Genomic DNA, 15,583 nt, shown 5'->3' with positions numbered 1-15,583 from the left:
CAAAGGTTATTGCTTTTAATGTCGCACAATCCGTGAAACATGTACATCTCTATCAGCATTAGATTGTTTGAATAAAAAAACAGATAAAGCCAACTTATAATTATTACCAAAAAAAACGCAACAATAAAGCAATCTGTTCATCAAACCACAGGGACAGCCGAACCCGGGTTATGTAATGACCTGACTGTGTGCCTGCCTGTTGATGTCCAGAAGATATCTCACCCTTGCTGCGTCACATGTTACATGTTATGATCTTTCTCCTGCTCCTCCCCATTAATGCACAGATCAGGTAGTACCTCAATGTAAAGGAACAAGGATAAGCCAATTAAAGATTCACCTTTTGCAGAAGTAAGCCATGAATTATGAATTATGTATTATGTGTATATTGTTAACATGTCAAATAACACAGGAAAAACAGCAGAAAATCACACAGATTGGGTCATATTTAACGTCTATGTATGCAAACACACAAAAAAAAAAAATTATGTCTACTTTGTTAAGTGCCTTTTGTGGTTCGAGGGAAAGGAGAGAAATATCCCCAGTTTATCAGATTATCACACTGCTGTCATTCAGCTCTTCAATCGTGTCAGCGTGTTTTTCCTTCTTCAACCGTGGTCGCATGCATCGTAAGCTCAAAGTCAGCCATGTGCTGAACATCACGTCGTCGTTCTGGTCTGTGTTCTGCTTCTCGGTGGTCCTGCCCAGTCTCAGAGGGGGGCTTACGGCCAGCTTATTCACACGCTGCCTTCTGTGAAGTCTTTCCTGGTAAATCCCTTCTGAAACCGTTAACGAGACAAAAAAGGGTTTAGTGGAAGTGAGGTAAACACACCAAAAAGTACAACTGACTAAACTGAAAGTAAAGAAGGTGATGCATACCCTTAAATTGTGTATTTATTCATTTCAAGGTAGTATGTTATGTTTCTGTATTAAAAGAAGTATAGAAGAAGTACAGAAGCATTACTGACTACTGCATGAGAAACATGTTTTTTGAGACATGGTGTGAGGTTTGGGAGACTAAACCTGGACTCTGCCCACACAACAGAACACTGTTGTTTGCTCTGCCTGGGGGCGGGGGGGGGGGGGGGGGGGCTGGCGGGCCCCTGCTTTATGGGAAGGGAACACCAGTACGAGCCAGATGCTTTATGGGAAGAGTACACTGGTCGGAGCCAGAACCCAGGAGACCCAGGACTCCCCCACTGACAGGGAGCCGTCGGAGGGCCAGCGGCTCTTTGTGACATTCCCCACATTTCACCGGTCTGACCCAGAGTCGGTTAGGTTCAGTGTTCTGGAGGACAACACACGCCCCGCCGAGCTAAACCCTGAGCCACAGAACACTAGCGCTGTCCTGAGATGTGGGGTTACTTGGAATCAGGCCAGAAAGGAGCAGCCTACCGAAAAATAGACCAATCACAGCAGCAGACACAAGATAAACAAGTTCAACCAGGGACAGATGATAGTGCTAATGAGAACAGAGATTAAAAATTAGCTGCTCTGCTCTTCATCCACGATGTGAATAACTGTGTTTGTGATATTCAGCGATATTCATATGTAAAGGCCAGCAGATGTCATCTATCAAAACGCACTGCCTTCGTCTTCCATGGGCCTGAGCCGACCTGCTGGTCTGTGAAGTGGAGCCAGCCGTCTCTCACCCGATGGTTCAGAGGCTGGCATGACAGCCTCTGTGTGCTCAGTGTTCTCTGCCTCTCGCTCCGCTGGCTGCAACACAGCTGGCCTTTTATTCTGCACTCATTTACACGCCATGTTTTGTACGTTAAGAAAACCCCCCATATTAAACGATTATCATTCCATACAATGTTTTAAGGGGCTGAGGGTAAATGCAAGGGTCCTTGAATCACATCAAGGCTCTGTCCCAATTCTCCTCTTTGCCCTAGATTTGAGCCCTAACCCTAGATTTTGCGTGTTCCCGCGAAGGGGTAGGGTGTCCCAATACTTAAGGGAGCAAGGGGGAGTGCTATCCCTTAAAATCAACCCTTGAACACTAGCCAGCTCAGTAGCTGACTTGCAGCTAAGGGCCCTCAAAGCAAGTGTTCTTGTTAAGGGGAGAGAGATGGGACTGCGCCCAAGTCTAGTGAATGAGCCTCACAGCTGAACAGGAATGACAGCGTGGGCGAGGTGCTCCGTGTGTCCACTTCCAGGCAAGAGAATGCGATGGAATTGTAACATGGAGATAACAATCAGCTGGAGTTTCCTCATCCCTCATCACTCACTCAACCACACAGCGGGGGGGGTCTCAGGAGAGGCTGGGGCCGGCTGAGAGTACCTGTACCTGTTGGGACGGACAGTACTACAGGACAAAACTCAGGAATATCAATAACCAGAATGTCTAAGAGGAATGGAGCTCCCTAACGCTGAAGGGAGTTGACCGGCGACAAAGGGAAAACAGATGAGGTCAACGGAGCTAAAGGAAAAAAAAAAGGTGGAGGAGGGCAGAGTGGAAATAGAAAAAACATCTGGCGGTGTCCGAGAGCAAAACATAACAACACGGTCAGGCCTGGGTCTACCTCCACTCCAATTTCATCACATCCTCTCCCTACAGGAAGTGACTGGTCACTTCCCAAGCAATAGTCGTTTGGGTTGGCTAGTCTAAGGGCCGTGGCCGTATGTCTGATGACTAATGGGAAAACCCACCAGGGTTCTCTTAATATAAACTAGAAAAAAGTCTGTTTTTCTTACGAAATGTACATGAGAATGTTTGGATTTCTTAATAAAGTAGGAACTAGTTCAAAGTAGCAGAACGACAATAGATGAGCTTTATCCAGCAGAGCTCTTCGGTATTTGCCATGGTGCACTCTTCATTATGTGGTGGAGCAGCATGTCGCTCAGGAGGTAGAACGGGTTGGCTGGTAACGGGAAGGTTGCTAGTTTGATCCCCGGCTCCTCCCAGAGTGTTGAGGTGTCCCTGAGCAAGACACCTCACCCTGACTGCTCCTGACGAGCTGGCTGTCGCCTTGCGTGGTTGACACCGCCGTCGGTGTGTAAATGTGTGCATGAATGGGTGAATGTGAGGCGATATTGTAAAGTGCTATGAGTTGCCACTGGTTAGAAAGGCGTGGTGTAAATGCAGTCCGTTTACCATTTACCATTCCATGTTTTTTAATGTCTTCATCAGCCTAGTTATTCTAACACTCCATCTTTAGATACCTCAGCAACAGGAACCAAGACTCAAACAGCAACCCAGAGTGCGTTGGGGTGAGCAGCGCACGTCGTCACTCACCAGCTTGTAGTCTTTGTGCAGTTTGTTGTACTGGAACATGTTGAGCAGCACCGTCGACGCAGCCTTGGCTGCCCTCAGTCCACCGGTACTGAGGACAGAACCAACACACTCAGACGCCCAGATGGGATGGAACACACAACCACACACAGAACTACAGGGGGAACCAAGGGTGCTGAACTTGACTCATCTGGGACGTGTCCAACAATTATTTCCGTCCCTAGGGAATTGTAATCTGAGTGGTGTTTTCCTGAGCCGTGGAATTTGCTCCTTTTCACGAGCTCTTTCCTGTCGAGCTGTGGAGGCTGGGGAGCTGTTTCGTAGAAGCATCTTGGGAGTGAGTGATAAAACTAAAATAATAACACTCCCCCGGTTTATGAGGCGTAATCCTTTACAAATGAACTACACAAAATTGCAGGCTGACAAAAAAACAATATAAACAGGCTCAAACCAGTAAAGCCAGTAGAGTGGGCCTGGTGGTCTCTGATGACAACATTGAAATCCGGAAAATGGTGAAAAGTTGTGCTCCATTAATATAAATGAAAAAATAAACAACCATACTGGTGATATCACAGATACAACAGGAACACACGACTCAGCACCAGGTAGGAATGGGTGTTAGCCTAGCGTGATTGATGTGTCTAGCACTCGTTTCTCGGTTTGTATTCTTCGGGACAACTGTGCTTGTCTTGGTTTTTCAGGGATGTTTTATCGCATTACCTAATGACTTCATCAGCTCGTTACATAATGGGTCCGCTACAGTCTCCTACCTGTTAATTAGCTTGTTACCTAAAGGGTCCGCTACAGTCTCCTACCTGTTAATTAGCTTGGTACCTAACGGCCGTGGGTCCCCTACAGTCTACTACCTGTTAACTAGCTCGTTACCTAAAGGCTCCCCTACAGTCTCCTACCTGTTAATTAGCTCGTTACCTAAAGGCTCCCCTACAGTCTCCTACCTGTTAATTAGCTCGTTACCTAACGGCTGTGGGTCCCCTACAGTCTCCTACCTGTTAATTAGCTCGTTACCTAACGGCCGTGGGTCCCCTACAGTCTCCTACCTGTTGTCATGTGAGGTCTTGATGGCCAGCAGTTTGGGAATGCCGTCGAAAAAGGTGACGTCGCGGGCGGCCAGCGAGCTGCCCGTCACCAGCTGGTTCAGCGCCCCGCAGAGGTTCACCACCACCTCGCTGCCGGGGTCCTTCTGGTGGCCGTCCGCCGGCAGCTTGGCCACCAGAACGTTCACCGAGCTCTTGGCTGGGAGGGGAGACAACGGTCGGACCGTTATGGCCTGAGAAGGTCCCTGGTGTCGGGTCATAGGGCGAGGGACTCTAGTGGAGGTCGGTATTCTATCCACAAGTTTCCACCGCCCCGTGATGCTTTGCGCTAATTGTGGGTTTCACTACCGGTTACTACGAGATCTATGTAAACAATCGCCGTCTGTCATTCATTAATTCAGTTATTTAGTTTTGTCCGGTTGTAAGTACATCCTCGAACGGCACACGTTGTTCCCAAGCTTTTTAAAGCCATCACTTTATTCAGCAGCAGAGCGTCTATATACAGTGATGTGATTAGCCTGCCAGCTGATCAGCTAAAAGCACAGCTTGAAGTGTGGCCCACAAACGTTTCCCCAGTAACCACCCGAGGAAACTTGTGGATAACATTTAAGTTTAAGTTGAGGGCATTTAGCAGATGCTTTTATCCAAAGCGTCTTACAATACGTACATTTGTCAGAGGAAAGAGAAACAACAATATATGGCTGTCGGTACAGTAAGGATGTTCATAGAAAGTGCCAAGCACTAACAATCGCTTGGTTAACCCATTCTCAGTATACAACAAAGATAGCTAGGATAAGACGCTACAACCAGCCCCACCGGCCCCGCCCAGGTCCTGGTGAGTGGGTCCTCACCCATGTGGCTCTTGTCCCGGGCGTGGCGGGCCAGGTTGCGGAGCAGCCCGGTCAGCGGCCTCATCTCCACCTCGCTGCGCGTGTCCAGCAGCTCCAGCAGCAGCGGCAGCATGCGCTCCTGCTCCAGTATGACGTAGCTCAGCACCCAGGGCCACTGCACGGGTGGGGGTGAGTGTGGGGGTGAGGGTGGGACGGGGGAAAGGGTGAGGTAGAGTAGGGTAGGAGTGCGGGGTTGTGGGAGTAGGGTGAGGTGGGGAGGGCAGAGGTGGGAGAGGTGGTGTAGGGATGGAGAGAGAGGGGGGGGGGGGGGGGGGGTGTGTGAGGTGAGGACAAGGGTGGGGTGGTGTAGGGGTGAGGGAGGAGAGGTGGTGTGGGCATGGGGAGGGTGTGAGGTGGGGACGGGGGAGAAAGAGGGAGGAGAGGTTAAGTCACGGCGTTGTGTGGATTGCGCTGACCTCAGTCAACGTCGAGGCGAAAGAATGTTGGGCTGTGCACCGTGAATAAATAACACGAGGAGGATATGACCAAACCGGGGAGAGGTCATGTGACCACACCGGGGAGAGTTCATATGACCACACCGGGGAGAGGTCATGTGACCACACCAGCGAGAGATCATGTGACCACACCGGGCAGAGGTCATGTGACCACACCGGGGAGAGGTCATCAGACCACGGACCCTAGACCGTAGCAGGGGGTCCGGCTGGGGTCCTCACCCGGGACTCTCCGATGGTGATGTTCTGCAGCGCCCCCAGGGCGGCCTCGCGGGTCACGGAGCTGCTGGTGTTGTTCTGCAGCACGGCCTTGTACAGCGCCACCACCTGGGGGTGCCACAGCCACTCGGCCCCCCGCGGCTTCCCCGACACCTCGGAGAACATGGAGGTCAGCTCGGGGTCCCGCTGCGGGGACGCGGCCGGCCACCAAGAGGAGAAGGGGAAGAGAGAGAGAGAGAAAGAAGAAGAGGAATTTCAGGAAGAGCCCAGCAGGCCACATGAGTTCACACGCTGGATTGCGTACTTTCTCTTTTTCATTATGAGTCCGTTTCCTGTTAGGTGCTGCACCCTGCTCCTATAAACCGCCGATGACGTGGTCAGTAGCTCATCCTCTAACAGATCTGTGTGTGCGCTGGTTGCCATGGTGTTGCATGACGTCTAACCCCTCCAAGCCTGTTTGCTTTGCTCTGACTTTGCGAAGGCCAGAGCGTTAACTCGCCATGAGGGACCTTTAATCACGAGTGAATTAAAGGTCCTCTCCCGGCCGTCCCCCCCGTAAAGCCGGCCTGAGCACCCATGCATCAGCAGGGTATTGGCTTCTCTCCGTGTGAGCGAGCAGAAAGCTGATCCTGTTTCCTACTGGCCGCTGTAAGGCGACTCCCCCTGTGGAACCCAGTGTTTGGGTTTCTTCCCCGTCCCTCCAGGACACCAGGTGAGACTCTCGCTGGAGTGTCTTAGCAAGAGGACCCTAACAGGTTCATGCCCAGGTGTAAAGAGCGTTTAGGTATACACACCGGAATAGCAGCTCACCAAAGAACTACGATAGTTCTTTGGTTTTCAATAGACAACTTTGCATCTCTCACTATTTTGTGACACAAATATCGTTTCCCTACTTTGATCCTTACTTGTGATTTATAACTCAACACGCTATAGTTTATTCCTTGTGGCACCAAAGTGTATTATTATGTTTATTATGATATGAAGTTACTACTTTGAACCATGTTCACAAAGATGTCATCGTAGGACAATCACAGGTTTGGCTCTCAACACTGATTATGGGTCTGCTGGCTCAGGAACCAGGACACAGGACACAGGTACTTAACTTATCCTCACTAGTTCAGTCTGCTTGCCATTCCCGGGTACCGGGTACCTAGAACAGACGAGAAGCAGTCCAGAGGGACCCTGAGTTCGCTAACCCTAGCTCGCTAACTAGCTCGCTACCTAGCAAACCTAGCTTGCTAACCCTAGCTCCCTAACTAGCCAACCTAACTCCCTAACTCGCCAACTAGCTCGCTAGCCCTAGCTCGCTAACTAGCTCGCTATCTAGCTTGCTAACCCTAGCTCGCTTACTAGCTCGCTAACCCTAGCTCACTACCTAGCTTGCTAACCCTAGCTCACTAACTAGCTCGCAAACCCTAGCTCACAGTTTACTAGCTCACTAACTAGCTCGCTAACCCTAGCTCGCTGGTAGGCTCACTATCACCCTCCGGTCCGTTAACTTGGACCACAGTTGGACTCTAGAAAAGGGTACATCTGTAGATTCACCACCCCGAGGCCTTCCTGAAGAAGTCACTATCCTCCCCCCCCCCCCCTCGGGCCTCACCTCCTTGAGCTTCTTGCTCTGAAGGGGGAAGCAACCGATGGCCTGGCTGCCCTTAGCGGCGTTGGCGCGCGACGGCCCCTCCAGGCGCTGCCGGGTGGAGTGGGGCAGCTCCGAGTACAGCTGGTAGGACAGGTTCCTCAGGATGCACAGCGTGTTCTCCACCCCCTGTGGAGAACCGGGAGAGGAGATGGAGGGGAGGGGGGGAAGGGTCAATAAACATGGCCTGCCCTAGTGTTAGGAAGTAAATACTCTCTAACCCCTACCGCCCACTCTCTAATCTCCTACCTCTCTAACCCCCCCCCCCCCCCCCACTCTCTAACCCCGTACCTCTCTACCTCCTACCGCCCACTCTATGTATCTCAACTCAAAGCCTGTTTCTCCAGTGTACTTAAACTACAGCACATGAACTTGTTTCAGAAGGTTTAGTGTAGACCAGCAGAGCTCCATGCCTCACTAGGGCCGGAGCCCCGGTGGAGGGAGGGAGAGCCCAGGCTAGGCCGGGGGCCCCGGTGGAGGAGGGGGGGTGAGAGGTGGTACCTTGTCGTTGGCGATGTCTTCCTGCAGAGCGTTCTTCACGTAGGCCACCAGGGAGTCCACCAGCCCCCGCACCTCCCTCATCTTCTGCCGCGTCCTCTCATTCACAGAGCTCAGGTTTCTAAACAACGGGCCACGAACACATGATGTCAGCCATGGATCACAGCCCATGTTTTGGTCTCTGCCGAAATGTCTGACGAAATGCACTGCTGGGGGAAAAGATCCCTTGTATTATGCTTTTGGTGAGGGTTTAACAAAGGACAGGGTGTTTTTTATGCATGGTTCATTCAACAAAGTTGAACACAAATAAACTGTTTATTTCAGCGATTCAAATTACTTCAGCGATTCTAAGACTCTGTGGGTGAAGCTCTAAACTTCTGGAACCTCCTAAACAAACAGCAACACCACCTACAGTATAATCTGTAAGTGAAGCAGCAACAACACCTATAATCTGTAAGTGAAGCAGCAACACCACCGCGTGGGGCAGCCCTCTGTCGCTCCACGGTTTAGCCCTGGTCATCTGACCTCACCCAGCAGAGCTACATGGACCTACCTTCACTCCTCTAACATCACCAGTCCCAGCTGTAGCCCCCGTGTATGGAATCAATTACACTGTACTATGCTATACTATTATACTTTACTATACTATACTATATTATATTATGCTATGCTATGCTATGCTATGCTATGCTATACTATACTATGCTATGCTATGCTATGCTATGCTATGCTATACATACAAGTCAGGTGGTACGAAAACTACAAAATGTGCTCCTCGATGTTGACCTTTAAAAGTACAGGCTCCATGTCAGCGGAGGCCGTGGACGGGAGCCACGCGGCCGTCAACACACAGAGAGCCTCCGCCTCTGGCCAGGATCACTCCACGAGTATCAGTCATACTCCCCACGCCCCCCCCCCAGGACAGATGTTTAAAGGTCCCATAACATGCCACCAGGTGTGGTGTGAATCTGCCCCTTATGACATCACAAGTGGGCGTGTCCACCAGATGTGCGCTGGATACATCAGTCTATCAGCCTACCCAGTGGACTGTAGCAAACGTTACTCGTCTATCCAGTCACACATCCAGGTGGACACGCCCACCTGTGATGTCATAAGGGGCCGGCTAACGGCTAATCACACTCACACCCGGTGGCATGTCACGGGACCTTTAACGGGCCCCTAGGGTACCTGAGGCAGCCGGTGGCGTTGTAGAAGATGTCCTCCTCGGAGGGGCTGAGCAGGATAGCACCAGAGTCCTGGGTGCAGCAGAGCGGCACCAGCACGCGCTCCGTCAGCTCGGGGAGGGCCTCCCGGGAAAGCTTCTCCTTCAGGTTCTCCCTGGACGACAGGTTCCACAGGATGCCTGTGGAGAGACACGCCGTGGACGTCAGCGAGGAGGAGATCCAGGGATGAGGTGCAGCTCAGTGGGATGGGGGGGTGCAGCACAGTGTGGGGGGGGGGGGGGGCGGCGTAGCGCAGTTCACCCTGGGTTTCATTAAGTCTGGGTTTCAGTCTGTTGACTCAGCAGAGCTCCCAGAACAAGACGCTCCCAGGGACTCCATCTTTCCAGGGAAGATTTATTCTTTATTGTGTCCCCCCCTCCCCATCCCCCATGTTCCCTCCTCTAATCCGTCCCCCCTCCCTGTTCCCCCCTACCCTGGAAATCCAGAGTTCTCGCGAGAGCACAATTTGAATTTGCTCAGTGAGTCACTCTGGGAATGAGCAATATACCCACTCTCCGATTCCCCTGGCCCAGAACATTAACCAATCACATCGGTGTATCTGATATAGGCGGGCCAAAAGCGTTGCTGTTTTACCGACCGGATACGGCAAGAGTCTTATCTATTGGTTAGCTCTGCCGGTCTGGATACGACACCCCTTGTATTCTTCTGATTGGTCGTAGTGTTATCCAATTGTGTTAGTGTTGTGTTGTGTTAGATTTCAGCTTATGAAATCTATCTGTTGTGAGTAGTGTTATCCAGTGATATTTGGTGCCGTGCTTGGTGCCGCCCCTCGAGACAGTCCCCCCGTACCCCCCCCCCACCAACATCTCATTACGACCCCTCTTCTTATGAGGTCATCACTCCTCACCCGTGACGTTCTTGCGCAGCTCCTCGTCGGGCTCCCTCAGCGCCTCCACCAGCTTGGCCACGCCCCCCGCTGTGATCAGTGCCGCCTTGTTGTCGGCGTTCTCGTAGATGAGGTTGCGGGCGGCGCCCGAGGCGAAGCGCTGCACCTCCTGGTTCTCGCTGGAGAACAGCTGGACCAGCGCGGGGATGCCCCCCAGAGTCCGCACCTGGCCAGGAGAGGGGGGGAGGGGTGGGGAGGGAGAAGGGGGGAGGGGGCGGTGTGCTCACCAGCTTCAGTAAAAGTCTCAAGACTCACTTGTTCAGAGTTCACCTGGACTCTGCATAGCCTCCCCCCTTAACCCTTACCCTAACCCTAACCTTACCCCCCCCAATGCCCCCACTCCCCTCTGACACAATTATTGTACGTTGTACGTCCTGGCACTTAAAGATAGTAGCAACGTGTAGCATCTTATCCTAGCTATCTCTGTTGTATGCAGGGAATGGGTTAACCTAGCAATTGTTAATGCTTGGTTCTATAAACATCCTTACTGTACCGACAACGACATTTTGTTGTTTCTCTTTCTTCTGATAAATGAAAGTCTCTTTGGATAAAAGCGTCTGATAAATGTACATATGTATGTAATGTAAATGTAGAGATCGATCGGTCAGAAGATGGCCGCCCGTTCGACTCTGGGCTCACCTGGTTCTTGGCGTCGTTGCTATGGTAACACTGGTGCTGGATGTAGGCGGCCCCCAGCACCTGGACGGACGGGTCGCTCTCCAGGAGGTAGCGGACCGCCGTGGGGACGTTCAGACTCTGCATTCTGCTTACACACACACACAGGCACATGCACATATACACACACACACACACACACACACACACACACACACACACACACGGGCACATACACAAACACGGGCACATACACACATACACAAACACAGGCACGCACACACACACACACACACACACACACACACTTTATCTCAAGTTGTACCATCAATTATTTGTGTGGCTTCTTAACGACCACAGCTTTGTGTTTCAAAACATGAGCGAGAGACCATTAGCCATAGCTAGCGGCTACAGGGGGCCTGTCCCTCACCCTCCCAGCTTGTCCATGCTGTGGTTGGAGGCGCGGTCCATCAGGTCGACGCCCCGCCCCACGCTCCGCACGCTGTGCACCGAGGCGGCCCGGTACAGGGGCTCCTGGTAACTCCCGGCCCCCACCACGTACTGCTGCTGCTGCTGCTGCTGCTGGCCCCCCCAGCGGGCCCCCGACATGGTGCCCGACCGGCTGCCCGTCCCGGCCCAGCCATCCGGCGCCCAGTCGGGCCTCAGGAGGGTCTGCTGGTGCTGCTGCTGGTGCTGCTGGAGGTGGTGGTGCTGCTGCTGATGCTGGTGGGTCTGCTGTTGGTGCTGCTGCTGCTGGCGGTTGGTGATGCGGCTGATGGTGCGGTGGGAGGGGCCCTTGTAGGTCTGCTGGAAAGCCAGCTCGTCCTGCCAGGTGGACCCCCCGCCCCCCGCCCGGGCCAGCGTCCCACTGAGGCTGCGCCGCATCCCGCCCCCCCCGGCCGGCGCCTGGTGGTGGTGGGCGCTGCTGCTGGGGGGCAGGCCCACCCCTATCTGGACGTCCTCCATGTCCTCCTGGCACAGGGACTTGGAGCGGCGGTTGCGGGGCTGCGGGGGGGGCCCCCCAGTGTGGAGGCCCCCCTGGTGGACCCCCCCGGCGCTGAAGCCCCCCTGGACGCTGTGGAGGGTGGAGCTGCCCTGGCTGATCCGGAAGCTGCGGCTGTGCTCCGCCTCTACGGCCGAGCGGGAGGAGAAGGAGGCCGAGGGGAGGGGGGCGGTGGCGACCTGGGGGGGGGGGGGGGGGGGGGGATAGAAAATAGAACCTTCTTAAACCTCTGAACAGAATCTGCTGTAAATTCATATTATGTGGTGTTGCATTCATCTAATTCACTGCAGTGATGACGACCGCCACAGACTGTGGTCAGTTTTTCCCCAGCGTTTCCTGCCCAGTGACCTTCCTATTGTTACGAACGACGTAGACCTTTGAATTCGACCAACCGGATGGCAAATCCGAAGCGGCTGAGCTCTAAAACAGATGCTGGTCAAAGAACAGTTAGACTGAGATATAGCCGTTCTAAGGTACAACCACAGGTTAAAAAAAACGACTTTATAAAACAATCTGTACAACCAAAGCAGTGATGCAGAATTGAACAGAATCAAATCAAACTGTCCAGAGTTTGGATTGGATCTGATTGTACGTCCGTGCTTCAGTATCAAATCTGTAAATATTAATCACCTAAAAGAATTGCCTAGCATGGCTCTGTTGGTCGGTATGATTCACTATCTCAAGCTGGAGATGATGAGGCGTGTCGGGCCCCTGGCCCTCCCACTCCAGGGGCCCACCGTCACCTACTAAACTGAGCCGTCTAGAGCCCTTGTGAAATTCTGCATGGATGTGTGGTGCTGGACACCAGCGGGCCAGCGGCCGTCTCCTCAGGGCTCAGAGAGGCCAGGTAGGCGGGCCGCTGCTCCTCTACTCTGATGAGGCTAGGCTGCTCCTCTACTCTGATGAGGCTGTTCATCTACTCTGATGAGGCTGTTCCTCTACTCTGATGAGGCTGTTCATCTACTCTGATGAGGCTGCTCCTCTACTCTGATGAGGCTGTTCATCTACTCTGATGAGGCTGCTCCTCTACTCTGATGAGGCTGTTCATCTACTCTGATGATGCTGTTCCTCTACTCTGATGAGGCTGTTCATCTACTCTGATGAGGCTGCTCCTCTACTCTGATGAGGCTGTTCATCTACTCTGATGAGGCTGCTCCACTACTCTGATGGAGCTAGCATCACACACCACACACCCCACATCACACATCAAACATCAAACATTAAACATCAAACATCACACATCCCAGTCCAGGGACCGGTAGTCGGTTGTTTCCTGGCTTAAAGGCGTGGTCGGGGGGGGGGGACTCCCAAAACAATAGTCCTTTGAAACACAGAGCAGGAAACCTTCCATCGGCCTCCTCCAGTGCAGGTCTCCAGACCTCCTCCAGCTGGACGTGTGTGGGCCCAGACCCCCACGAGACCCCAGAGACCACAGACCCCTGCTCCTCACTGCCTCTTAAAGGGATGGTTACACTGGCTTGAATAATGCAGGAGCCCCATAAAAAGAGAAAGGAATCCAGTCTGCCCACGAGTTGAAGATATTCTACCAGAAAACAAAGTGACACAGGCCTGATGTGATACAGTACTCTGATACAAGAGAGCAAATGCTGTGACGGAGTGTTAAAAAAAGGAGTGAACGAACGGAGTGATACATCTGTCGCACTCACAGACGGGCTGGGGAGAACAGGGTGTGTGTCCATGAGTTAAGACTGGCGCACAAACACAGGTCTGCTCCGCTCAATATGGAGTCAATAAAGAAGGCATTCTTTAAATAATCGTCCCCACTCGTTGGCAACGATACATAGTGAAAATCCAGAAAACATCGTTATGCAACACATGCTGTTAGAGTTACAGCATCAATGTGTGTCTGATGGATGTGGGGTTCATTAGACTGTGAGATGGATAGAAGGGAACACAGCTGGGTTAGACAGTGTTTGGGTGGATGATAGTCTGATGTAGGACCAGGGTTAGACGGTCTCTGGGTGCATGATAGTGGGTGGTAGGGGGGTTAGACTGTGGGCGGTGGGGGGTTGGATAGTGCACGGTGGGGGGTTGGAAAGTGGGTGGTAGGGGGTTAGAGAGTGGGTGGTGTGGGGGGTTAGCGAGTGGGACTCACCGAGAGCACGCGGCTGGGCGTGAGCGTCAGGGACCGCGAGCTGAAGCCGTGGTTGGCGGTGAAGCTCCTTGCAGGTGGCGAGCTGTAGTCTGTCACTAGAGGGAGGAGGGAGGAGAGAGGAGAGGAGAGAGGAGAGAAGAGAGGAGAGAGGAGAGGAGAGAGGAGAGAGGAGAGGAGACGGTCAGAACCGTGTGGTCGGAGTGGGACCAGCGGGCGGACAGCCTCATGTTCAACCCACTGGCTCACATCCACCAGTTCAACCCAGCGGGCTCACATCCACATGTTAAACCCAGCAGGCTCACATTCACATGTTCAACCCAGTGGGCTCACATCCACATGTCCAACCCAGCGGGCTCACATCCACATGGTCAATTCACTGGCTGACATGTTGTCAACAACTAAATGTTTTCAACATTTTCAACTCGGTCTGCGATGCTTCCTGACTGCCACAGCTCAGGACCTTGGCCCACCTCCTATCAGAGTATAGTCCTCCTCAGAAATGTATATCACATTTTACGGATTGGTGCATTTCAAGTCAACTGACAAGTCTGAGTGCCTTGCAAAATGTCACTTACATTTGAACACTGTACACTATTTCTACAAACAGACAACACAACCAGCCAGGATTATGATCAAGGAATCCGGTACAGTAAAAGGTACAGTAATGAGGTACAGTAATAAGGTACAGTAGTGGTGCGGGGCAGAGACAAACTGCTGAGTTTGTCTTCTGAGTTTTAGCCACTTCGACCTTCATCATAATCAGCATCATCATTGTCCTTCCGTTAATTGTTGAAGGGCTGGGGTGGGGGGGGCTAGGCCAGACCCCCTGTCAGAGGGTCCCGGGCTGAGGAGGAATCGGGCTGGCTGGGCTCCAGGAACAACACTAGGTGAAAGGGGGCCTGGCTATCAGTATGAGGGAACAGAGACGTTTGAGAGAGGGAAGAGAGACTGAGTGTGTGCGTGTGTGTGTGTGTGTGTGTGTGTGTGTGTGTGTGTGTGTGTGTGTGTGTGTGTGTGTGTGTACATTGTCCAGTAGGGCAGCAGAAATCAAGAGTGAGGCAGGGAAAAGGGAGGGGGGGATAGGGGAGGAAGGGGGGAGGAGGAGAGGGGAGGGGGGAGGGGGGGAGAGGGGAGGTTGCATGCCTGAGCTCTGACACTCTGCAGAACAACCAACAGGTCACGGGGATCAAGGGAGGGTCCGGTTGAACACACACACACACACACACAGAATTGCACGCACTCACTTACACACACTCCCACACACACACACACACAGAGACAGACATTACTAATAGATAACATATACTTTAAACAGACAGTGTGTGAACCAGGTTGAGCTGAGTGCTGGAGTTCAATGTTGTGAAACTCGAGGCATGAGGCAGAGCGGAGACCAGAAGTCCACAGCACCTCGTCCCTGATTGGTCAGTCTAAGATCTGTCTCTATCTGGACATTACCCTATATGTTGATACAGCCAACTACTAACAGCCAACCACTGTGGAGAGGGTCCAGGGTGGGCGTGTCCCTGGGTGGGGGGGGGGGCGGAAGGGGGGGGGGTCGCCTTCCAGGAATACACATCTGCATACAGGACACATGTCTTTTTTTCTTTCTAGATTTCTCCTGAAAAAGGCTGTAAGACAACACGGCTTATCTTCAGTGCAGCCCCAGTGCAGCCAGATGTCTGCTCTCACTGGAGTTAGAGTGCACTATATCCTATACACCCACCTCATAATTCA

At 52.5% G+C, this 15,583-nt stretch overlaps 1 protein-coding gene across 1 annotated transcript; it reads right to left on the bottom strand.

Annotated features, from left to right (window-relative positions):
- LOC311356110 (plakophilin-3-like) lies at positions 1 to 14,236 on the bottom strand (the record flags this gene model as incomplete). The annotated part of the gene is made up of 13 exons (XM_084475882.1): positions 1 to 776; positions 3,236 to 3,323; positions 4,291 to 4,486; positions 5,139 to 5,292; positions 5,852 to 6,034; positions 7,452 to 7,616; positions 7,989 to 8,106; positions 9,174 to 9,348; positions 10,077 to 10,281; positions 10,755 to 10,878; positions 11,161 to 11,912; positions 13,850 to 14,118; positions 14,227 to 14,236. 13 exons carry the CDS (start codon positions 14,234 to 14,236, stop codon positions 735 to 737), a joined length of 2,481 nt encoding a protein of 826 aa, XP_084332008.1. The 3' UTR covers positions 1 to 734.
- Positions 14,237 to 15,583: the final 1,347 nt, after the last annotated feature.

The sequence above is a fragment of the Micromesistius poutassou genome (genome assembly GCF_964030765.1).
Source record: "Micromesistius poutassou genome assembly, chromosome: 12".
Classification (NCBI taxonomy): Eukaryota; Metazoa; Chordata; class Actinopteri; order Gadiformes; family Gadidae; genus Micromesistius; species Micromesistius poutassou.
Note: the sequence above shows the minus strand (reverse complement) of the source record. Positions and strands in the feature narration are given on the sequence as shown.